At 55.4% G+C, this 23,447-nt stretch overlaps 8 protein-coding genes across 8 annotated transcripts; 4 read left to right on the top strand and 4 right to left on the bottom strand.

Moving 5' to 3' along the window:
- Window positions 1-417: 417 nt before the first annotated feature.
- PG986_002123 (heat shock protein 90) lies at window positions 418-2,592 on the bottom strand (the record flags this gene model as incomplete). The annotated part of the gene is made up of 2 exons (XM_066838345.1): window positions 418-2,271; window positions 2,335-2,592. 2 exons carry the CDS (start codon window positions 2,590-2,592, stop codon window positions 418-420), a joined length of 2,112 nt encoding a protein of 703 aa, XP_066707238.1.
- A 1,498-nt stretch (window positions 2,593-4,090) lies between these two features.
- PG986_002122 (uncharacterized protein) lies at window positions 4,091-5,272 on the top strand (the record flags this gene model as incomplete). The annotated part of the gene is made up of 2 exons (XM_066838344.1): window positions 4,091-4,429; window positions 4,472-5,272. 2 exons carry the CDS (start codon window positions 4,091-4,093, stop codon window positions 5,270-5,272), a joined length of 1,140 nt encoding a protein of 379 aa, XP_066707237.1.
- A 1,596-nt stretch (window positions 5,273-6,868) lies between these two features.
- On the top strand, window positions 6,869-7,348 carry PG986_002121 (heavy-metal-binding-domain-containing protein; the record flags this gene model as incomplete). Its single annotated transcript, XM_066838343.1, has 1 exon — window positions 6,869-7,348. One exon carries the CDS (start codon window positions 6,869-6,871, stop codon window positions 7,346-7,348), a length of 480 nt encoding a protein of 159 aa, XP_066707236.1.
- Window positions 7,349-8,189: 841 nt separating this feature from the next.
- On the bottom strand, window positions 8,190-9,418 carry PG986_002120 (uncharacterized protein; the record flags this gene model as incomplete). The annotated part of the gene is made up of 2 exons (XM_066838342.1): window positions 8,190-9,045; window positions 9,090-9,418. The coding sequence occupies 2 exons, from the start codon at window positions 9,416-9,418 to the stop codon at window positions 8,190-8,192; spliced, it is 1,185 nt and encodes a 394-aa protein (XP_066707235.1).
- A 318-nt stretch (window positions 9,419-9,736) lies between these two features.
- Window positions 9,737-10,715, top strand: PG986_002119 (ATP-dependent Clp protease proteolytic subunit; the record flags this gene model as incomplete). Its single annotated transcript, XM_066838341.1, has 4 exons — window positions 9,737-9,877; window positions 9,937-9,955; window positions 10,030-10,055; window positions 10,131-10,715. The coding sequence occupies 4 exons, from the start codon at window positions 9,737-9,739 to the stop codon at window positions 10,713-10,715; spliced, it is 771 nt and encodes a 256-aa protein (XP_066707234.1).
- A 352-nt stretch (window positions 10,716-11,067) lies between these two features.
- Window positions 11,068-12,666, bottom strand: PG986_002118 (uncharacterized protein; the record flags this gene model as incomplete). Its single annotated transcript, XM_066838340.1, has 1 exon — window positions 11,068-12,666. One exon carries the CDS (start codon window positions 12,664-12,666, stop codon window positions 11,068-11,070), a length of 1,599 nt encoding a protein of 532 aa, XP_066707233.1.
- A 1,989-nt stretch (window positions 12,667-14,655) lies between these two features.
- On the bottom strand, window positions 14,656-16,629 carry PG986_002117 (choline dehydrogenase; the record flags this gene model as incomplete). Its single annotated transcript, XM_066838339.1, has 1 exon — window positions 14,656-16,629. One exon carries the CDS (start codon window positions 16,627-16,629, stop codon window positions 14,656-14,658), a length of 1,974 nt encoding a protein of 657 aa, XP_066707232.1.
- A 2,124-nt stretch (window positions 16,630-18,753) lies between these two features.
- PG986_002116 (ATP-dependent bile acid permease) lies at window positions 18,754-23,445 on the top strand (the record flags this gene model as incomplete). Its single annotated transcript, XM_066838338.1, has 1 exon — window positions 18,754-23,445. One exon carries the CDS (start codon window positions 18,754-18,756, stop codon window positions 23,443-23,445), a length of 4,692 nt encoding a protein of 1,563 aa, XP_066707231.1.
- Between the last annotated feature and the right edge of the window lie 2 nt (window positions 23,446-23,447).

The raw sequence follows: 23,447 nt of genomic DNA, 5'->3' as shown, positions 1-23,447 counted from the left end.
TGCTCGACAGGCAACGGACCAGACTGTCAACATGACTGAAAGTGGCACTGGCACTGACATTGACAGCCAACCTTGCCGGTTCAGGTTCGGGGCCTGGGACAAGGTACGATTGGGGTAACATTATGAGTGGGTTCGAAGGGCATAGCACAACACAAAAGGACACGCACATTCACACTAGCATGCAATGGGGGACGTTGATGATAACATCTAGAACACATTTCAATTCGTCTACGGATACTTTATCCGGCCTGTAGCATCATGACGGCATCATACTAGAATACATCTCGTGGGGGTATGAAGGAGGAATTATGAGGGAAGAGAGATGCATGAACGGAAAATGGATCAACAAAAGCAAGCCCCAAAACCAGCCAACTCCAATAGAACTTTTCAATCCCGGTTGTCCAGTCTCCAAGGCGCTTAGTCGACCTCCTCCATGGCGCTGTCACCGGTCTCGGCGGCGACAGTGTCGGCCGTGGCAGGGGCCTCGGTGGCCTCAGCCTCGGGCTCCTCCTCCAGGTTCAGACCCAGAGAGACGAGCTTGTGGATGCGCTCGGCGAAGCCGGCAGGCTCGTCAATGGTGAAGCCAGAGACCAGCAGGGAAGTCTCGAACAGAAGCTGGACGATGGACTTGACGGTGCGGTCGTTCTCGCCGTCAGCCTCGACCTTCTTCTTCAGCTCCTTGATGATGGAAGACTTGGGGGAGATCTCGAAAGTCTTCTTGGAGCTCATGTAAGAGCTCATGGAGGTGTCACGGAGGGCCTGAGCCTTCATGATACGCTCCATGTTAGCGGACCAGCCGAACTGGCCAGTACGGATGGCGCAAGGAGCGCCGACGAGCTTCTGGCTGACGACAACCTTCTCGACCTTGTCGCCGAGGACGTTCTTGAGGGCCTTGGCAAGCTCCTCGTACTCCTTCTCCTCAGCCTCGCGGGCCTTCTTCTCATCCTCAGTCTCCTCGAGCTCGAAGTCCTTGGTGATGTCGACGAGCTTCTTGCCTTCGAACTCCTTGAGCTGAGTCATGGCGTACTCATCAATAGGGTCGACCAGGAACAGAACCTCGAAGTTCTTCTCCTTGAGGGCGTCGAGGAAAGGCGACTTCTGGACGGCCTTGATGGACTCGCCAGTGATGTAGTACATGTTCTTCTGGTGCTCAGCCATGCGGGTGACGTAGTCAGAGAGCGAAGTCAGCTCATCACCAGATTTGGTGGAGTTGAAGCGGAGAAGCTTGGCCAGGATCTGGCGGTTCTGGGAGTCCTCGTGGATACCGAGCTTCAGGTTCTTGGCGAAAGCGCTGTAGAACTTGTCGAACTGCTCCTTGTCCTCAGCGATCTCCTGGAAGAGCTCGAGGGCCTTCTTGACAATGTTCTTCTTGATGACCTTCATGATCTTGTTCTGCTGAAGAGTCTCACGAGACAGGTTGAGGGGCAGATCCTCAGAGTCGACAACACCCTTGACGAAGCTGAGCCACTCGGGAATGAGGTCGGTGGCGTCGTCAGTGATGAAGACACGGCGAACGTAGAGCTTGATGTTGTTCTTGGTCTTCTTGGTCTCGAAGAGATCGAAGGGAGCGCGCTTGGGGACGAAGAGGATAGCACGGAACTCGAGCTGACCCTCAACGGAGAAGTGCTTGACGGCAAGGTGGTCCTCCCAGTCGTTGGAGAGGGACTTGTAGAAAGCGGCATACTCCTCAGTGGAGATGTCCTGGGGGTTGCGAGTCCAGATGGGCTTCTGCTTGTTGAGCTCCTCCTCCTCAATGGTAGTCTCCTTGACCTTCTTGGTCTTCTTCTTCTTCTCTTTCTCTTCCTCCTCGTCGTCGACCTCTTCGACCTTGGGCTTCTTGTCATCGCCCTCCTCGGTGGTCTCCTCGGCATCCTCATCGGGGACCTCAGTCTCGGTCTCCTTCTGGACGTGGAGGTAGATGGGGTACGAGATGAACTCGGAGTGCTTCTTGATGACCTCCTTGATCTTGCTCTCGTTGAGGTAGTCGCTCTGCTCATCCTTGAGGTGCAGAATCATCTTGGAGCCACGGCCGAGCTGCTCACCCTCGGTGTCGGTGCGGATGCTGAAGGTACCTCCAGCGGAGGACTCCCAGACGTATTGCTCGTCATCGTTGTGCTTGGAAACGACCGTGACACGGTCGGCGACCAGGTAGGCGGAGTAGAAACCAACACCGAACTGACCAATCATGGAGATATCGGCACCAGCGGTGAGGGCCTCCATGAACTGCTTGGTACCAGAGCGGGCAATGGTACCCAGGTTGTTGACCAAGTCCTGCGAATGTATGTCAGTCTATCTGCCGTAAAAAGGTAGGGTAAAATGTGCGTAGTGACTTACGGCCTTGGTCATACCGATACCGGTATCGCGGATTGTGAGGGTCTTGTTCTCCTTGTCAGGGATGATGTCGATGCGGAGATCCTTACCCGAATCGAGCTTGCTGGGGTCGGAGAGGGCCTCATATCGGATCTTGTCCAAAGCATCAGATGCGTTGGACACCAACTCTCGCAGGAAAATCTCCTTGTTGGAGTAGACAGTGTTGATGATGAGAGACAAGAGCTGAGAAATCTCAGCCTGGAACTCGAAAGTCTCAGACATGATAGCGGATATGGTTCGACTTCTGTAGATGGGCGCAATTATGTTAGTGGGGTATGTTCAGTGTGAATAAACGGGCTTGGTTGATTTGGTTTGCAGAGAGGAATAAACAAGTGGAGGGGCGCCTTTTGGAGGTGAGGATTTTGTGACCAAGTCTGCCCAACAAACTCTCCCAGCCTTCAGCGATGCAAAGGCGTTTACAGGCAAATCCGAAGAGTCGAAGCGAATTGGTTTCAATGGCTTCTTCTCGTTTGAAATGCGCAGCGATGGGATGACCCGAATGCTTCCAAAAACGCTCGAGGCGCTGGGAAGACAAGGCTGAGGAGCGGGGAGGGGACTTGTGGTGGAAAGGCAGTGGTGGAGGATGGAGGGGAAGGGTGGTGACTTTTCCGACTTACCAAATGGGAAATGGGAATTGAAGACGATGAAGGAGGGGTATCACAAAATGTTACTCTGCGATGGAGAGTCTTCTTTCTACGGGACGCAGGAAGGAATAGAAGAGAGGAGGATGGGTTGGATGAATGAGGAATGAGTAGAAAAGATCGAAGGCAGACTTCGGTGCGGTGGAGGTGGGAGGAGTAGAAGTTATAATGGCACGAATTGTTTCTATCGCCTTCAGTTAGGCGAAGAAAAAAGGAACCTTCTACCTACTTTGGCGCTGGAACTTGCAGCACTAGCACACGGTCCCTGCTTTTTGCTGTGCTAGGCGACTCTCAGACTCTGTTTTTCCCTCTCAAGCTGCCAAAGCCCAAAGAATTCGATGCGATTCCATTTCCATGAGCCTCTGGTGGTGGGGCAACTGGGGAGCAACCGCATCGCAGCCTCGGTGAGCCTGGCCAGCTGATTGGCCGGAGGGCAGGCCAAGCTGCAAGCACGGGCCCCAACCGCAAGGCAGACCTTCTCCAAAGTTCCAGAACTGACGACGAGCTAACAAACTGCCATGCCCATAGATGGAAACGGCATTGCCTGGAATGCAGCCCCAATCTCAGGGCATTCTCTGGAAGACTTCCATTTGGTCAGGGACATTTGATTGATCTACCATCTGTCTTGATGACCTAACTTCAGCTGCAACTCTTAGCAGCTGGACTCAATCCGTCTGGTAACCAATCATCTTCCTTTCCAAATTCCGGGCTCAGGTTGACCCTCGTACTGACATCGAGTTTAGCTGCCCACTGCCTGTTTGCATCCTCCCGCCCATGAGGCTGAAAAGCGCTCTAAGTGGGTCACGCCTTTTGCCTCCTCTGCGGAGAACCCATGAATCTTTGCTCGGCCACTCCACGCCTAGATAAGATAAGACAACCAGTGCGCATTGGTCCATCACTCCGCGACTGACTGGTAAAGTTTGTACTACGATCTGCCATCTCCGATACAAACTTGTTCCTCTTTGCATAAATAAGTTCCTCTTTGCATAAATAGGTTCCTCTTTGCATAAATTCGACATTCCAGGTCGAAACTACTTGCTGCACACCCATTATCTTGTCTTCAGCGATACTCAAAGACAATGGTTGAGGTAAAGATTACCTCGACATTTGTCGAGAACCTCCCGCCTCCAACACACGACAAACAACCCGAAGATGATGCATCTGAGGATATCAGAGACAAGTTCGAAGCTGCAGAGCTTCTGCGACAAAAGCTGTCCCAAGCGATCAATAAATCCCAGGACCCTGACGAAGATGTGAGGAAGATACTGGACAGTGAGATTAAGATACGACTCATGATCTCACTTCTTCAAAACCCGGAGGCTTTTCCTCCGCTCCTGCTTTTTAGCCGCTTCGCCGAGGATGAGCTCAATCAATACACGACAGGAGAGCTAGATTTCTTAAAACAAAACCCTCATCTGGTGAAAGGTTTACATGATATCACCGGGTTATGACCCGGAAAGAGAAAGTCGGACACACCCCAGGGAACGCCTACCAAAAAGCACAAGGGTAAAGCCGGGGAATCATCTACTACAGTATCGTCTCCCATGCCAAAAGGATACCGCGACCCGGAAATGAGGAAAGCACAAAAAGATGTCCCCAAGTGGTATGGCCCCCGATGTGTATTCACACGCCAAACATACTCAGTGGAAGGAGCGCACATTATTGCGAACCACTTTACTGCGAAGGATGAAGGCCACTCCCAACAACTTCTCATGTTCAAAGACGCAATTTCAACAATCTTTTCCAAAGATTTGTCAGCGAAGATGAAGCGTCTAATATCCGAGGCCGGCAATGTCAAGGTCAACATTCTGCCTTTGAATGTAAATGTCCATCGCGGATGGGATGGATACCGCTTTGTCATACGTCCCCTTCAAGTCGACCCCGACGGTAGATCCATGAATATACAATTTCTTTTCCTCGACGAAGCGAAGGACCCGTTATATGCCAGCTCTATATACAAGGACAATACAAAAGAGCACGACGTAGAGATTGGTGGTTATAGTGATTGGTGGAGACTAAAGGACACTGGTGCAACTGACACCGCTGAAACACCGCCGGTACGTATCCGTACTGGCGATGTCTACAAGTTGGAAACGACAGACCCAGACAAGTACCCTCTCCCTAGTTTTGAACTCTTCATACTGGGGTGGACAGTACACTGTCTTCGACATGCCTTCAAGGCAGGAGGGGCCGCCCGAAGTCTATTCCGTCATCCACCCCCCGATGTTGATGGAGGCGCCGCTGCATCGCGTCGGAAATAAGGACCAACCAATAGTTTCTGGGGAAATATTGGAACGACTGCGGTCGAAAATGGTGTCTTATCTGAAGAAGATGGGTGGAAATGGATAGTAGCTATGGAGGAATTCGTGCAAGAGCAGGAGCTGGAGCGCAGAGCGGAACTTGCATCAAGATCACAAGCACTGATGCAACTAAGACGGGATCTTAGACGAGGCGACGATGATGCAGAATAGGACCCTGCATCTCAATCTGAAGTCTCCCCGGGCGCCCGACTCTTCAGTATTTTCCGCGACAACCAGTCGCCTCAGTCGGCACTGAAGACATTATCGCTCCGTCCAAAGCCGCGCCAAGAAACCAAGTCCCGGTCAGCATCGCCCGAGAAGGCAGAAACACAGGAACAGACAAAATAGTCGCGGGACGGAGGAATGGCCGGTGGCCTACTTTTTGCAGACAGGCCTCCAATCTACCCTAGCAAGGATATGTATGATAACAGCTGTCCTATACCAACTGCCTACCAGATCCATAACTCATCAGGTACGGTAACGGTCAGCCCCCTTTTTACAACGTGCTATGCTAGTCGTTAAACTTAAGTTGACGGGTGGCCGGCCGGGCCACCTGGACTTCTATTTCGGGCCTTTTTCCTAATACTGCCAGCTTCCGTTCTCCCTCTCGCGTGCGCCGAGCTATAGGGTTCGCACATAACTTCCATGCACGTCAATCAGATGGGCAATGCATGCTGTCGATAACGGTTTCATCATGAGGTCATTTCGCATCTGAGGCCGCCCGAGGAGACGGTCGGTCGGACCAGGAGCGAGTGCTCCCAGAAAACAAGTTGGTTAAACGACAAAATGTGGCACTTTTCGTGGGGACGGGGGACTAGGCTGGTTACAAGGTTGCCCTTGACGTCTCCGTTTGATCTTTTTTATCTTTTGGATCGTAAGAGCGATCTGGTGCAAGTCTACCCGAGCGAACGGCGCGCTGTGCCCAATCACAGGCCGTTCCGTTGCCCAGGATCAGCTAATTCCGGCCTCTGTCCCCGGGAACAATTGAAGAGACAGGAGCATGGAGCCTTGGAGCATTGGCACACACACCATTTTCTTGGAGTCTGCTGCCGCATCCTCTGTTTCAGAGATGACTCCTGGTTCCCATGGATCTCATGCCTTGAAGCATTCGGGAAACATTTCCAAGAAAATGGCTCCCGACCAGGCGGCGCGATGTCCGAAAGGAGGCCAACAATCAAGGTTGGCAGCCTGTCTACTGCCCTGTCATCGGCCATTGCCTAGCAAGCGACATGGTAAGAAGCGGCAGCAGTTGCTATCAACGACCATAAGGAGTAGTAAGTACATATAAGGTCCCCAAGGGGATGCAATGCCATTCCAGTTCGCGTTCATTCTACCTTTTACGCTTTTGCACACACAAGGCGATTATCCCTCCCCATTATTATCAAGACTCTATCTTGAGCCCCCTGCTTCCCAAGTTACATTACGTGCACCGCCCGGCTGGGACTCATAGCAGAAACATCGGCTCAAGCTACCCCCTGTACCTACACAGCGAACCTTTCTGTTCTTGCCCTCCTCCTCCTCCTCCTCCTCCTCCTTTCCATCCCAAGTCCAGTCAAAATGCTGTCCAACCGCAAATCCATGCTCGCCGTCCCGGCCCCCAACCGCGCCTCGGCCTTCAGCAGCGCCGCCACGCCACCGCAGTACTCGCAATCGCCACAGCAAACGCACCCCTTCAGCGTCTCGCACCCGGAGTCGGAACCGCACAGCGGGGCGCCCTCGGTCCCGACCTCCACCACGTCCACGCTGCCGGGGTACCGCGTGGTGCGCACCCTGGGCGCCGTGTACGGCAGCACGACGTGCGCGCGCAAGGACACCAAGTCCCTGCTCAAGTCCGTCACCGGCTTCGGCTCCGAGGCCAAGAGCCTGACCCACCTGCTCTACAACGCGCGCGAGCAGGCCACGGCCCGCCTCGTGGTCGACTGCCTCGCCCGTGGCGGCAACGCCGTCGTCGGCCTCGGCTACGGCGAGAGCGAGATCTTGGGGTTTGCGCAGGTCTCGGTCTACGGGACGGCGGTCTATGTGGAGAAGGAGGTTTAGCTTCTGCCTACTAGAACGGAAATAAGAAGAAGAAGAAGAACGTTATGAGTGAGGTAAGTGCATATCCTGAACAAGTGCGAGTGCCCTTTGGCAAAAGGTCCCCCGGCTGACGAGTTGTCAGCTTTGCTTGGTTATTACCATGAAAACACGAAACAAAGGGGGACCCGTCCCTGAAGCTATGGCCGTTGTATTTCTTTCTTGGTCTGTCTTGGACATTTGCGTTTCGGTTCGGTAGCGTCATAGAAAAACCTCTGTCACGGGTTCGGGCGCATGGAGTTTTTGAGGTTTGAATTAGTACATTACGACCCCATAAGACAGGGAAACGATCGGCTTTATTATTTTCTATCCTTCGCATTCAGACGTCGCACGCCACATACACGAGCTCTCATGTAAGAAACGAAGTTGTTGCGCATATGTCAGCATCCTTGTCGTCCAAGAGGTGACAGCCCGGCCCAGAGTATTGGGTTGTCACTCGGATGCTGCAAAGCATGAAATATGCGGGGCGTGCATTTGTAGATGCATGCACTGCATGCAGTCTGGGGATGGTAATCCACATTCCTGGGAGTCAGTTGCTCCGTGCAGCTTGCATATTAGCAGTTTATTCTTTAGAATACCTAATGAATAGAAACAAGTAATAATAATGCATCCTAATGATGACCAACATAGTCGCCTGGTGAGTTCTGGTGATATATACACAGACTGAGCAAAAACATTACGGTGTCAACCCAGTCAGATATGATCATTACTGAGTTTCAAAGTCTATATAGATTCAATCCGATGCAGGTGATTTCATTGTGCAACTTTTACATATTTTTGTTTTATTCATTGTTCCATAGGGGAATCATCTATAATCTGACAAGTAACCTTGGAGTTTCCAAAGCTTCAACTGGAGATCTGTACTCCGCCTTCCGGCCAACATGAAAATCGACCCATCTTGAAGAGCTCCGGCCTCTTTCCGGATTCGAGCTGCAGTCTCCTCGCCCAGCAGCATGGGCATATTGTGGACAGCAACTGCTGTCTTGGCCCCCTCCTTGTCGGTAAACTCATAAGTAGCAAACGGGCCAGGCGAGTTCTGTGCCGGCTTCCCATCTTCTGCGGGCGAGTCATCGCCAAACCACAAGACAGCACCCTTGTGCTTGTACTGAACATCGCCCCAGCCGAAGCACTTGGCGATGTAGTAACGCCCCTGCTCGACACACAGCCGCGAGAGGTACAGTATGTCCTGCTCCACGTGCTGGCGCATCAGGCTCAGCACGAACTCATCCATGTCCTGCCGCCACACGGCCTTGTTTCCGAATACCTTGTACTGCGAGCTCGACGGCCCGAAGAGCATGCGCGACTGCCCATAGAACCCGGACTTGTCCTGACTCATGGCGGCCAGAACATCTTTGCGCGCCGGTCCATACGCGTTCGGGCCGAGGAGCTTTTTTCTCGAAGGTTTCTTCTTTGTATCGCTATCCCCGGCCACAGACGAGCCGCCCTCTTCCTCCTTGCTCTTCTTGTTCTCGCCGTGGTTGCTGTTCTCCAACGCCAAGCTCCGCGGAACCCACCACGGCTGCCCCGTCTCCGGGTGCGTGACGAGGTGAAAGTCCTGAAGGAAGAAGCTCGGCAGCCGGAACCGGATCACGGAATCGTAGCGCACGGGCGTCGCGAGGGCCTGCGCGAAGGCGTTGGCGGCGAACTGGCGCTCGAACGTGCTCTGGGGCTTCGAGGGGTGTGCTTCGGCTTGCGCTTCGTGTACTGCTCGCGCTTCGCCCAGAAGGACGGGTCCATGACGGGCGACAGCGGCAGGCTGCCGGCCGCCGTCTCTATCGTCTTGGCATCTTGGTCGATCTGGAAGGCTTGGTCCCAGTCGTGGAAGAGACTATCGGTCTCCTCGTCGTTGGTGGGCGGCGGGGGCGGTTGTCTTCGATGGGTGCTATCACTACTGCTTCTACTGGCTTGGTCGCTGCTGCTGCTGTTCTGTTCCGTCGTCGGCGCTTTGGATGCATACGGGCGGCATTGCAGGTGAGGTCGGCAAATGCGGGTTGAGATAGCGTTGCTACCTCGCAACGCCGGACATCGTCTCATAGCCGCATGTGTGCTGAAGTCTGGTCGGGCGGGTGTGGCTTTCAAGTGATTTAAAAGGGACGACCAATTGATAACCTTTCGCCGACGCCTTTAGCTGGCACAATGACGCTAATCCGGGCAGCTTTTTAGCGAACGAGGTCCCCTGTTTTCCTCGAGTTCGATATCGGCTAGAGCTCCACCGTGCGCCGACGTCAGCGCTGTCTAGGGCGCCCGCGTCGTTGGAGCTTCGAAATAGCTTGCAACGTTCAGAACCAACACAGCTTCGACACATCACCACACAAGCAACAAAGCAACGCACCCTTGCGCTCTGTTGTCAAGATGTTGAACATCCAAAGACCGATATGGCGGGCGCTAAGGACATTGCCGACAAGGCAGGCCCGTTCTTTCGGCGGGTTTCCCGGTAGCTCCCATCAGACGCCCATGGGAGCTATCCCGTTACCATACATCACAGAAGTCACAGTAAGCTGAGAAGAAGTCGCAAAGATACTACTATGCACTGAGGTTGGCTAATGAGATAGACCGGAGGCTGGAGAACCTGTTAGTTACCCTGGGCAGACTATGCGATCATCTTAAGAAGGCCAGCCAATGCTGACGAGTATTCTCAATTGCAGATGACATCTTCTCGAAGCTCCTTCAGGTAAGCAGCAACAAACAACCTCTCCCAGCCGAGCTCTTACGAACTTCGATCAATTGACCCTGCTGGTATGTGTAGGAGCGAATCATCTGTCTGAACGGCGCTATCGACGACACCGTGTCTGCCTCCATCGTCGCGCAGCTCCTGTGGCTCGAGTCGGACAACCCAGACAAGCCCATCACCATGTACATCCAGTCCCCCGGCGGCTCCGTGGTAGCGGGCCTATCGATCTACGACACGATGACGTACATCCGATCTCCCGTCTCGACCGTGTGCCTAGGCCAAGCGGCGTCGATGGGCTCGCTGCTGCTGGCGGGCGGCGAGAAGGGCAAGCGCTACGCGCTGCCGCACAGCAGCATCATGGTGCACCAGCCGCTGGGCGGGACGCAGGGCCAGGCCAGCGACATCCTGATCTACGCGACGCAGATCCAGCGCACGCGCGAGCAGCTCAACGAGATCTTCCGCAAGCACCTCAACCAGGCCCACGGCCACGAAAAGTACGGCCTCAAGGACGTCGAGGACATGATGGACCGCGACAAGTACCTGAGCGCCCAGGAGGCCAAGGAGATCGGCATCATTGACGAGATCCTCACGCGGAGGGAGGAGAAGGTCAAGCGGGAGGAGAACGCCGAGGAGAAGAAGGATGAGGAGCCCAAGCAATAAAAGTCGCAGAAGGTTGCTGGGAGCTGTATATCACAATGCTGCTGCAAGACTGGGTGTCGCTTTGTATAACTCAGGGTTGCGCCTCTGTAACCCTTTATACTATGGCCAACTCGGCCAGGTCGTCACTCGAAAGTCCGGGGTGCCTGTGGTTATCCTCAGGGTAGGCACTACTGCATCTTCTGTGTATCGTTGTACAGGCTTAGTTGGGATAAAGTAGCTGTACGATTGAAACATTAAGTCGAACGGTTATATGCCAGACGTTGTTGTGCCATAGTATATCGCTACGAGTATGTGCACAGCATGTATTTGCTTCAGGGCTTATGTACAGATGGATGAATCCTGCGTTCTCCCCCTACAGACACTGGGAGTACCACTCATTGGAGACCTTGCAAGTGCCCTGCGAACAGCACGTAGCTCCGTTCCAGCCCGACCCGCCGCACTGCGCGTAGAGGGCCTGGCAGTTCGGCGCCGGCGCCGGGTTGTTCGCCGTCGTCGTGGGCGCGGGCGCCTGGGTCGTCGTCGTCCCGGCGGGCGCATCTCCTCCGCCTCCTCCGGCCGTGGTCGTCGGCTGCGGCGACGACCCGCTGCCGTGGCCGAACTGCCACCAGTCGAAGTTGAACAGGTTGTCGGACCCGCCCGTGAAGCGCAGGAACAGGTCCTTGGTGCCCGTCGCGCCGCTCACGGGGCACGTCACCGTCGCCCACGTGCTCCAGCTGCCCGTCCCGGCTACCGCGCAGGTGCCGACGAGCGTGCCGGTGGCGCTGCCGAGGCGCAGCTCGATCTTGCCGCCGCTCGTGGCCGAGGAGACGCGCGCGCGGAAGGAGGTGGCGCCCGCGCCGCTGCCGAAGTTGACGCCGCGCACCTTGATGTAGTCGCCGTTGTTGATGAAGGAGACGGCCATGCCGCCCTCGCTGGCGGCCTCGGTCTTGACGCCCTGCGACCAGGCCATGGTCTCGGCCTCGACGCGGACGTAGGGGTCCAGGGTCCCCACCTGCGCGGGCCCGCCCGTCGACATCTTGATGGTCGGGATGGTGCCGTCGGCGTTGTAGGCGAACTCCTCGACCGCCACGGAGCGCTGGTAGCCGCTACCCCCCGGGAGGGCGCCGTTGTGGTAGAAGAAGTACGACTTGCCCTTGTAGTCGATGATGCCCGGGTGGTTGGTGAAGCTGGCGCCCGCCGACGCCATGATGACGCCCTTGTAGGTCCAGGGCCCCGTCGCGCTGGGCCCCGTCGAGTACCGGATGTCCTCGGAGCAGCAGTTGGCCGCGTAGATCATGTAGTACGTGCTGTTTCGCTTGTACAGCCAGGGCCCCTCCTCGAAGGTGGTCGGGCGCTGCGCGTTGCCGTTGCGCTGGCCGAAGCCGGCGGTCGTGAGCTGGACCTTGTTGATGCCGCCGCTGTACGAGATCATGTCCGCGTTGAGCTTGACGTACGACAGGTTCGGGTTGCCCCAGTACAGGTAGGCCTGGCCGTCCGTGTCGATGTAGACGGTCGGGTCGATCTCGTTGTTGGAGACGAGCGGCTTGCCGAGGGCGTCCTTGTAGGGGCCCTCGATCTTGTCGCTCACGCCGACGCCGATGGACATGGCGCCGCTGTTCTGGCGGATCGGCACGTAGAAGTAGAACTTGCCGTTGCGCTGGACCGTCTGGCCGGCCCAGGCGTTGGCGTTGGCCCAGCTGAAGGTGGCCAGGTTCGCGGGCACGCCGTGGTCCTGCCAGTTCTGCATGTCGGCCGACGAGTACAGGTGCCACTCGCGCATGTCGTAGCCCGTCGCGCCGTCCTGGTCGCGGCCCGTGAAGACGTACACGCGGTCGTTGTAGATCATGGGCGCCGGGTCGGTGCTGAAGATGGTCTGCACGATCGGGTTGTCGGCCCGGGTCACGCCCGCGCCGCCCAGCACGGCGCCGAGCAGCAGCAGGGCGCGGGACGCCCAGGGAGTCGCGGATCTCATGATGATGGTGGCAGCGGCAGCAGATCAGTCGCACGCTCTCGTCGGTGCCTTAGCGATTGGTGCTACCAAAAGCCATCTCGAACTGGGCCGGGATTGACTCAAACTTAAGTAGTTGATTCGCTCCGTGGCGGGTGCCGCGGTTGCCGCTCGTGTGGTGCTCTACTTGGCCGGGATGGGCATGTAGCTCGTATTCACGTTGCCCACGATATTTCGCATCAATAGGACTCGTTGCGGGGGCGGTGGTCCGATCTTCATGCCATCACACGGCATGAGCCGTGGTTGCAATCGGCAGGACGAATGCAGCTCTTCTCTCGGTTATCTTTCGACCGTCTGTTTTTTTTCCGTCGCTTGGGCTGTGGTGTTGTCGTCGCCTGCTGCCTCCTCTTCGGCAACCAGGCTCCGAGTCTACCAAATCAGGCCCAGTGCCGATGCTCCCCGGAGAAATACCCCAGTCACGCCAGACTCCGGACCTTGTCACCGGTGGAAACCCGCACCTATCAGAGCCCAATGTTGGTTTTAGGTTCCCTTATACTCCGTACCTTGGCTCGTATTTGTTGCCATAACATAAATAGACCCTTACGCTAAGGTATGTGTCATATGATAGCCAGATCTTGACTGCAACTGGCAACTGCTTCGAACCAATGTTCGTCATGATGCATCCAGAAAGTGCAAACATGCACAAGACTTCGTGGGTGCTTTTTGTATCTTCACATGCCATCATCGTATTCCTCCAGGTGATAACTTGAGAAAGGTTGCGTTTTTGGGGGGGGGTTCTTTTTTCTCTTTTTTCTCTCCTTTTTTTCTTTTCTTTTCGTACGAAATATAATAAAGCAACATCCTATAGTTCAGAGATTGACCTAACTTCAAACAAATGTTCAGGTCCAGAAACTTTAGTCACCACATCAAATGATACACTGTATAATTAAAGCTACAAGAGGCGGACTCAGAGCTCCCTAGGATTATACATTCTACCCCTTGAGAAGTCCAATGGCCAGAAACTCAATAAATTATCATCGTTCCTATACATCATGACCACAGCAACAATGTCCTACTTTTGCCACAACGGACTAACTTGGCCCCAGCGGATAGTCTCACCCCGTGCCCCGGTCAAGACATATTTCTAGCGAGTGGCCTTGGTTGACCGACCCCGCTTCTCTCGTGAAAGGGGCTTATCCTTAGGTGCAGTCGAGTCGAGTGGAGGACTGGCAGGATTTGTATATTGGCATGCTTCCGAATGTATTAACATCCTCATCATGTGGTACGAGTATCGATTTTAAACCAATATGGGAAGCACATGCTCCTATTTGTGATGTTGATAAACCATGGTCAGAGGTCGTCCCTGGCCGAAGAAAAAGGGGCGGTCTCCCTACAAGTGTCCCCCCTTCGTCTTTTTCTTTTGTTGACACGTTAGAGGGCGCTAGGATGCTTCCGTGATTACGAATTTTGTTGATTGGCTTTTGTATCTGCCTATGGAGCCAGCCATTTCTGTATCTCTATAAATCTATTATCATATGTATATATATCTGTATCTATTTATATAAAAAGCCGCCGTGGTCCTAATACATTCCACTTGCACCGGAGCAACAGCTATAGAGTTACGAACTGCATCTTTCCAACTTACTCCATCACTCTAGGTCCTATGGACTTGTGCAAGGGATCCCATTGACAACCCCTGTTTTCTTATGCCGTGCTGAGGATGTGCTTCGTTGCCCAATCTTCTGCTGGATTTTGGGTTGCGTCGGCTGGTATCTACGCAAAGCCGGCATCAGATTGGACAGTTTACTGGCGACACCTCGGAATTTAGGTTACCAACAAACACGCGTTTGGCCACTATGTCCTAGAGCGAGGATGCAAAAGGGGTAACGGGAGCACCCTTGAACCGAGGAAGGACTTGCATGTTTACTCGTTTATGAACATCTTGCCTACTTGAATTATATGGTTTCAGATTACGTGTGGTTATCTACGCACGGATCCTGTATATACAACCGATCATGCCGCGTCCAAAATCGCCTTCGTCGCCTTCTCCGCCAGCAAATACGTCGGGACCTGAATGAAGAACCCAGGGACAACAGGGAACGCGCTAGCATCCACCACTCGCAACCCCTTAGTCCCCCTAACCGAGAAGTTCGAGTCCAGCACCGCCCCCGGCTCGTCGTCCCCGCCAATGGCCGCCGTGCAGCAAGCATGGTGCCCGAAGCTGTTGGTATAAGCCCAATTCTTGATCTCGGCCTCGGTCGAGACGTTATCCCGCCCGGGCGTCTCCTCCACAAACGACCCGTCGAGCGGGATCAGCTTGTCCATGGCGTCGCGCGCGTACCGGATCCCCTCGTACGCGGCCTGCAGGTCCTGGTCTTTGGACCGGTCGTCCTGGAACGTGTTGAACGCGATGCGCGGCACGTCGAGCGGGTCCGCCGACGCGAGCGTCACGGCGCCGGCCCGGTTCTGCGTGCTGGCCTTGAGCGCGATCCACACCCAGTGCGCGTGGTCCGCCACGGCGTCCGCGGCCCAGCCCGGGTAGAAGCCGGGGAACTTGGCGGGGCCGCCGTAGACCCACAGGTCCGGGTCGTCTTGCGTCGCGGCCGTGGACTGCAGGGCTACGCCGATGGCGAGGCCGTTGGTCGCGTAGACGCCCTTGCCCGTCTGGCCGATGCCGGAGAGGTACTGCTCCAGGCACGGGTCCGGGACCTCGGGATAGCCCTGCATGAAGGTGCAGCCCTTGAGGAGGGAGAAGTCTTTGTTGGACTTGCTGATGGTCGAGATTTCGATGTGGTCGCGGAGGTTGGCGCCGACGCCCGGTAAGTCCACCTTGACTGGGAGACCGAAGCGGGACAGCTCGTCCTTGGGGCCGATCCCGCTCAGCTTGAGGATCTGCGGGGTGTTGAAGGCGCCGCCGGCGATGATGACTTCCTTGGTGGCGTTGACGGTGCCTTGTCCTGAAACGGTGGCAGATCCAGAACGGGGGTCTGCACGGTACAAACTCTTGCCTTCCATGAAACTTACACCAGTGGCTCGGAGATCGCCATCCAGATTCACCTTTGCAACGAATGTTTCAAGCTTGATGTCGAGATGATATCTTCTGTTGCCCAAGATGTCGACAGCGTTGGCCACCTCTAGAATCCTATCACGGGCCCCGCCGCGCTTCGAGTTCTTCATGGACAGCGGAACTTGATACGGCCCCTTGGTGATTGTCCGGCCCGGGGCATTGACATCCTTCAACAAAATCTCCGCCAGGCCGGCCACCGTGCCGATCAGCGAAGTCGTGATGCCCACCCCGAGCGCCGAGCCGGCAGACACAATAATACTGACAACCTTGAGATCCTGCACCGCCGTCAAGAGCGAAGTCAGCGCCGTATGAAACCAACCAGTAAAGCCATGGCCCAGAATGCTGTTGGGCAGGTAGTCGCAGTTCTCAATCTTCTGGTACAGCTCCTGGAACGTCTTGCCGTTCCACGAGGCGTCGCCCGTCTTGTCGGCCACGACGTCCCAGTCGCTGTCGAAGGCCCGGATGGCGATGAGCGCGTTGTGCTGCGCGCACCCGCCCAGCGTGCCGGCGCGCGGGTAGAGCGTGCCGATGGGCTCGGCGCCGGCGGGCGGGTTGAGGCCCGTGTAGACGGTCCCATCGGGCAGGCGGTACGAGGTGATGCGGTTCTGCGCCTCGACGGCCGGGTCCGGGCTCCGCGTCGCGAAGAAGTCCCACTTGGTCTCGACGTACTCGGTCGAGAACGGGAACATGGCGGGCACTGAGTCGACGAGCTCGTCGCCGTAGTCGCCGCCCGCGTCGATGAGCAGGACTTTGTGGCCGGCGGCCGCTAGGTTGGCGGCGAGAGGGCCGCCGCCGGGACCGGAGCCTACTACGACATATTCGTAGTCGGAAGCAAGTTTGGCTTGTCTTGGTAGTATGGGGTTGTGTCGGCAGTAGCCGAGGGCCAAAAAGAAGAAGACTACAACTTGCACCATGTACATCCTTATAAAGGGGGAGACAGTTGGGGAACCTTGTCTCGAGATCCAAGGCGGATTTTACAGCATCTTTACCTATATATAGAGCTTTCCTCCGTCCCGCCCGTCAATGTCTTTGCTTCTGCGGCTGGCGTGCCGCTTCACACCAAGCCAAGTGGCGGCACGGGACCGATGCGTCTGGGAGAGCGCGCGCGCCAAGATGGGGAAGGGATCGGCACTGCAGCTTCTTTATAGCTGTATAGACTATCGATTATCTCTAGCACGACCTTACCCGACATAGCGGTTGAAGGATGGGTACCCCGCACCAGACCTCGTCATGCCTAGGCACTTCTTTTCATGTTGTCTTTAGGGGGGTGCCACAACGTCGGGTCCTTGCTGGATCCGGACTGTCTCGGCATGCACGTAATCTTAATCAGCTCAACCGAAATTATCATCACCTGCAACGGCAGCATGATCCTCTTTGGCTTTTCGTGTGTGGTCCAATTGAGACAAGATGAACTACATAAGCAACAGGCGCATAGCAAGGAACCAAGTTTCTTTCCCAATAGGCACACAAAGCGGCCGCACCACCTCCAATACCGCCCCTTTCTGGTAAGTAGTTGAGCGATTGGGAATGAAATGACTAAAGCAATGCATCTGCAGCAATTTAGCTTGGCATCCCATGATTGGCTGCCTTCGAATAATACTCATTCCAACACGAACAAAGCTATTGTGGCACGACGCTGGAATCTTGGCCACTGCTGGGATGTAACAACATCTCCCCCTTTGAAGCCGACAGCACCAGGGTTTGTTTTTTTCGTCTCAAGGGACACAGGCTTGTAGGAGTATCGATAAGATATCACGTCCAGATGACGTAACGGCTCAGGTATTATACCAATAAGACTAGGAAATCCCTATTCCTTACAAGACGACATAGTAACATTCTTTCATACCAGTCGTTTCAGCATCAAGGAGATAGTTCTGATTTGGAATGCAATTTTCCTTTACGAAGTTGTTGTGTCCTCCGTGATTAGGATAATATATGGGCCACATACATATCTATTGTAGTTGCTGCATGTATTGTTGATATTGTCTCTCGAGGCTTTTGAGACCTCCACTCTACCTTGAGGCATCAATAGGCAACACACGATTGCAGGTATTTGATATAGTACACTTGCCTCTGAGTATCTAGCTTATCAAGCTCGCTCTGTCCGACTTAAGAGCGCGTCCTCAAAACCTCTTAGGTCTATACTTATTAGTAATGAACAGATCCTTTTTTTATCCCCCCATCCGCCAACTTAGGGTTGTAAACGTTGCCAGCCAGTAAATTTTACCCCTATCCCACTTGAAGGCCGCTCGGTAATATGACTTCATTGAGTAAAAGGGCGAATCGCCTAGGTTGGCCGCCAGTTTCGTTCGATATCATTATGTATTATTGAATTCCTCGTCCATTTTCGGCCTATAGGCTCACTGATGTAATATAACAAACCCCTGAGGAGGTGTTCACAAGGGCCTGAAGGCAGTTATTCACCAACAGAGACGCTAGGTAAGGAAGATGCTGAGGCAACTTCCTGACAAACCCCTGAGGCTTTCAATAACCAGTCAAGACTGCAGCAACTGAGAGGAAAACCCATGGAAGGCATGTGCGTCTACGGTCTGGCCAGCTGGTAAAATGGCTGCCTTACCCAAGCGAACCCCTTCGTTCAACTTGTAGGCTGCAGCGATTTGTTATGCAGGAGCCTGCTACAATAGATAGCATCGCTTTTGTAACAGGGAGACCAGTCACACGGCAGCCTCACTCTATAATAAAGCTATACTAGGGTGTACAAACAATTTTGTTGTTGCCTATTGTGATGATGGCTGCTGTTGCTGTTGCTGACGCGGAAGCCAGTCTGTCGGGTCATTGTTGCACGTCTTATTGTCTGGGATCCTCCGTCACCCCTCTTCCGGCGGGACACGTATGCAACCAACCAAGTTTCCTTATTGGGTCCTGCTGTGCCGTGATATTGCGGGTGATATAATCCGTCAACATCCCACCGCCACGATGTCACGTTTGAGAAAGCCCGTTGTAAATTTTCATCAGTTCTGACAAGAACACCACCTATCTCAAACCCAAAGCTTCGATGAGGGTAGTGAGGACACCCGGCGAGAATGGATGCCATTATATGCCCTGGACCGGGTCGGCAGGGCGACCAGCAAAGAACTTCAGCATGTGTTGTTCTGCGATCCCTAGATATGTTTGTCCCCGCAGTGGCGTGTCTGATCTCAGCCATAGTCCATGTTCTCGGCAGATACCATGATAAGTCGCATCGCCCTGTCTCACTGGACTCGGAGCCTGCCAGCAGCAACCGCCTCCTACCTGCTAGGCCTCCATACGCTTCAAATCTACGACCATTTTTAAGCCGCGTCGATATCTCGCGGCCTATGAAACGACTAGAGATCCTCATACTCATTACTCTCGTCTTGACAGACGTGGCTCGCCTCCTTGATCGCGAGCAATTCGGCTCGGCGGTAACCCTGTCGATTTCGGCCTGTCTCTTCGCTCTCGCATTGGCACGATGTCTTGGTTCTGTTGGACTAGACGCTTGTCTGCAGCCGCACTCGATGACCTTGTATGCTGTACAGGTACCATGCACCGCCGTTTTGCTATCTTTGGCGTTCCCAGACCACCCCGATCGACAGAACATGTACTTGTACTACTTTATCCGGATCTGGCTGTTCATTAGTCTTTTCGTGATACATGGATTTGCTCCCAGGGTTCCCCAGGTTGACCTGATCAACAACAATGGCTTTGTTTCGGGGTCGCAAGATACAGCCAGCCTCTTCTCCCTTTTCAGCTTCTCTTGGACCACAGGCTTACTCTGGGAAGCGTCCCGGGCGGGATCACTGGATGCGGCGAGTCTTGGTCCGCTCAGGCCAGAGCAGACGTCGGCCTTCATCGTCTCAACCTACATGTCCCAAAAGATACGCGGCGCACGCCTCGCTTGGCAGATCCTCCGTTTTCTCCGCTGCGACATCCTCGAGCAGGGCCTATGGGCCACCGTGACGAGCGTGGCCGTCTTCGTGCCGCCCCTGCTCATCAAGCTCATTCTCAAGTACCTCGAGAAGGAGTACTCGGAGCGTATAGAAAGAAGTACGGCCTGGTTCTGTGTCGCTGGGCTGTTCTTCTCGGTCTTTGTTGCTGGGCTGGCGGAGTCGCAGTGCGGATGGAAGGGCAGCAGGATCAATGCGAAGCTCCGCGCCGTGCTGCTCAGCCAAACCTACGAGAAGATATGCAAGAGAGTGGTAGAGGGACCGCCGCCATCCGACCATTCGGCCCCGGGTGCGGAAGGGCAGGATACAAGCCACACCACCGATGGGACTATCCTCAATATGGTTTCGGGGGATATCGACCACATTAGTGTCATGAGCGGCAGTCTCTACTTGGTGTGGGTCACATTTCCGGTCCAGATCACCATTGGGACATATCTCTTATACCGGATCTTGGGGTGGAGTGGTGTACTCGGGGTGTTACTTATGGTAGCCCAACTTCCCGTCAACATACTGATCTCCAAACGCCTCGCAGCCGTGCAGGGAAAGCTACTGTCAGCCAGCGACGCGCGGATCCAAGCCAGCGATGGGCTGATCCGCACCATCAAGTCTATAAAGTACTACGCATGGGAGTTCCCGTTCCGCGAGCAAGTCCGAGAGAAACGTGGCGCCGAGTTGAACAAGCTGCGAACCCGGTTCATCTGGTGGTCAACCTCGTTGACCGTCTTCTCCTCGCTGCCTTTCCTTTCCACTTTGGTCACCTTCTTCCTCTACACCGTCGTCTGGCGCAATCGGCTGGAAACCTCGGTGGCGTTTCCTGCGCTCGCGACGTTTGCGGTGCTACGGATCCCGTTGAACAGGCTGGCGGACTCGATCACGTTTCTGATTCAAGCGCACAAGTCTCTTATACGGGTCGAACGGTTCTTGCAGGAGCCCGAAGCCAATCAGTGCTCACAGAACCCAGGCAGTGGTTCCCCGATCGCTGTTGGATTCGATAAGGCTACTTTGTCGTGGCCTTGCAGTAAAACTAGTGAATGTGGTATGACTGCCTTCGACACCTCTCCCGGAAGTGCATCCTCTTCCTACAACAATTTCGCGCTGCGCTGTCTAACCATCGAGTTTCGGCAAGGAGGGCTTAATGTGGTCTACGGCCCCAGCGGTTCAGGCAAGTCATCTCTCTTACTTGCGCTGCTTGGAGAGATGCATCTCGAGTACGGCCAGGTCTATGTGCCATCCCCCGGAAACGCGAACGGCTGGGTCGACACGGAGCGGATGGGTATGTTGCCCAGTCTTATCGACACAACAGCTTACTGCCCCCACGAAGCGTGGATGATGAACCGAAGCATACGAGCCAACATTCTACTCGGTCTGCCATTTAACGGCCCGCGGTACCAGAAAGTGCTAGAAGCCGTCACTTTGGGCCCTGACCTGGCAGCTCTCGCCGAGGGAGACCAGACCCTCGCTGGCGATAACGGGAGCCGGCTCTCAGGGGGTCAGAAACAACGCGTGGCGCTGGCTCGAGCTCTGTACAGTCCTTCGAGGTTGGTCCTTCTTGACGATTGTCTTAGTGCGGTTGATTCGCGTACGGCGAACCACATCTTCTTCCACGCTATCAAGGGGCCGCTGATGCAAGGGCGGACTTGCATCTTGGCCACCCACCACATCCAACTTGTGCTTCCGCATTGCGACTATGCAGTCGAGCTCGAGAGTGGACGGGCTAAGGCTCAGGGTACGGCTGATCGTATCCTTAAGACCCCATTTGGTGACAAGCCCCTTTCTGCAGATGCTCCACCAGCGGACATGCCTGATAAGGGGAAAGCGACTGTCTCAACTGAAGAAGTTGGTGAATCTTTAGACTCGGATTCAGCTGTACAGGCTCCGATTGGGACGGCTGGGGACGATGGATCACAAGAAAGCAAGTTCGAGGATGCGGTGTCCTGGTCTGTTATGTGGTACTATCTAAAGTCAATGGGTTCGTCCCGGTTCTGGCTGCTAGTCCTTTGCGGCTTCGCCACACAACAACTCGCAGCTCTAGGCACCAACCTCTGGATCAAAGAATGGGCTTTCCAATTCAACAATAACAACACCACCACCACTGCTAAAACCATCAATCCGAGCCCCTGGTACTATCTCGCAGGTTACGCAGCAATCTGCACCGCCTACGCCGCCATCACGTTCATGCGCGACATGATCACGCTCTGGGGCTCCCTGAGAGCATCCTCGACAATATTCGAACACCTGCTCGGCTCCGTCCTCTTCGCCAAGTTCGTCTTCTTCAGCCGCCACCCCCTGGGCCAGATCACGAACCGGTTCTCGCGGGACGTGGGCGTCGTCGACCAGCTGCTCGCTTCGTTCTCCGTCAGCGCGCTGCAGATCGCGGCATCGGTCGCTATGGCCGTCGGCTTGATATTGTGGGCGCTTCCTTCCCTCTATATGAAGGTCACACTTGCTGTTGTTTTTCTCATGTACTGCGCCGTCGTGCGTATGTATATCGGCGGCGCCCGCGATCTGAAGAGAATCGAGGCCGCGGCGCGCTCGCCACTGTACCAGCTCGTCAGCGAGACCATGGCGGGCCGGGCCAGTATCCGTGGCTATGGTCTCTACGAATCGCTCCTAACACGCGAACACGCACAAGCCGTCGACCGCCTCAACGGCCCCTTCCTGCTGCTCTCAGCCGCCAAGCAGTGGCTAACGCTCCGCATCAACGTCTTGAGCAGCATCATCCTCACCGCAACGGGCGCCTTCGTCGTGTACTCAGGCCCGCCCGGGCACAGCGGCTCCGTGGATTCCGGCGCGGCGGGTCTCGTGCTCATGTACGCCACGTCCTTCACCGAGAACATGCTCTGGTTCGCGCAGATCTACGCCATCATCCAGGAGAACCTGACGTCGCTCGAGCGCATCGTCGAGTACACGGAGACGGAGCAGGAGCCGATCGAGGAGAACCAGACACTGGTTGACACTACGACAACTGGGAGAATAGGTGGCAATGGTTTACCCGAGATCCCACCCAGCTGGCCCCAACGCGGCGACGTGAGCTTCAAGAACCTAAGCGCCCGCTACGAGCCCCACCTCGCCCCATCCCTCAAGGCCGTGACCTTCCACATCCACCCCGGCTCGCGAACCGCCCTCGTCGGCCGCACCGGCGCCGGCAAGAGCTCCCTCGCCCTCGCGCTCCTCCGCGGTCTCGACCTCGACCCCGGCTCCGCCATCGCGATCGACGGGGTCGATATCGCGAACGTGCCCCTATCCCGTCTGCGCGGCGAGGCCGTCACCGTGGTCCCGCAGGACGATGCGCAGCTCTGCTTCGGCGGCGGCGGTACTGCGCGTCGGCGTCTTGACCCGCTGAGTCGTTACGGCGATGCTGAGATCGAAGAGGTGCTGGGGTCGATGCAGTATCGCCTCGATCTCGACGCTGCGGCGTCGGAGCTCTCGCGCGGACAGCGGCAGGTCCTCTGCGTGGCCCGTGGCTTGCTCCGGAAATCCAAAGTCCTGGTGCTGGACGAGGCGACCGCCTCGGTGGATCACGCGGCGGATGCCGCTATCCAGGCTGGGCTGCGGGCGTATGCTGCAGAAACAGGTACCACAGTAATCACCATCGCTCATCGGCTGCTTACTATCGCGGACTACGATCGTGTCGTGGTGTTGGATGGCGGGCGCGTCGTGGAGGAAGGCGGGGTTAGGGAATTGCTGCTGAAGAAGGAAAAGAAGAACTCCAGTGAAGGGGGAAATGAGAATGGTCAGAGCACAGCGCTGTTCCGTCGCTTGTGTGAAGAGTCGGGCGATTTCGAGGCAGTCTTGGATGTTGCACAGTGATG

Source organism: Apiospora aurea, assembly GCF_038362705.1.
Source record: "Apiospora aurea strain CBS 24483 chromosome Unknown utg000001l_segment0_segment0, whole genome shotgun sequence".
Lineage (NCBI taxonomy): Eukaryota > Fungi > Ascomycota > Sordariomycetes > Amphisphaeriales > Apiosporaceae > Apiospora > Apiospora aurea.
This window is presented reverse-complemented; position numbering and strand designations above follow the sequence as displayed.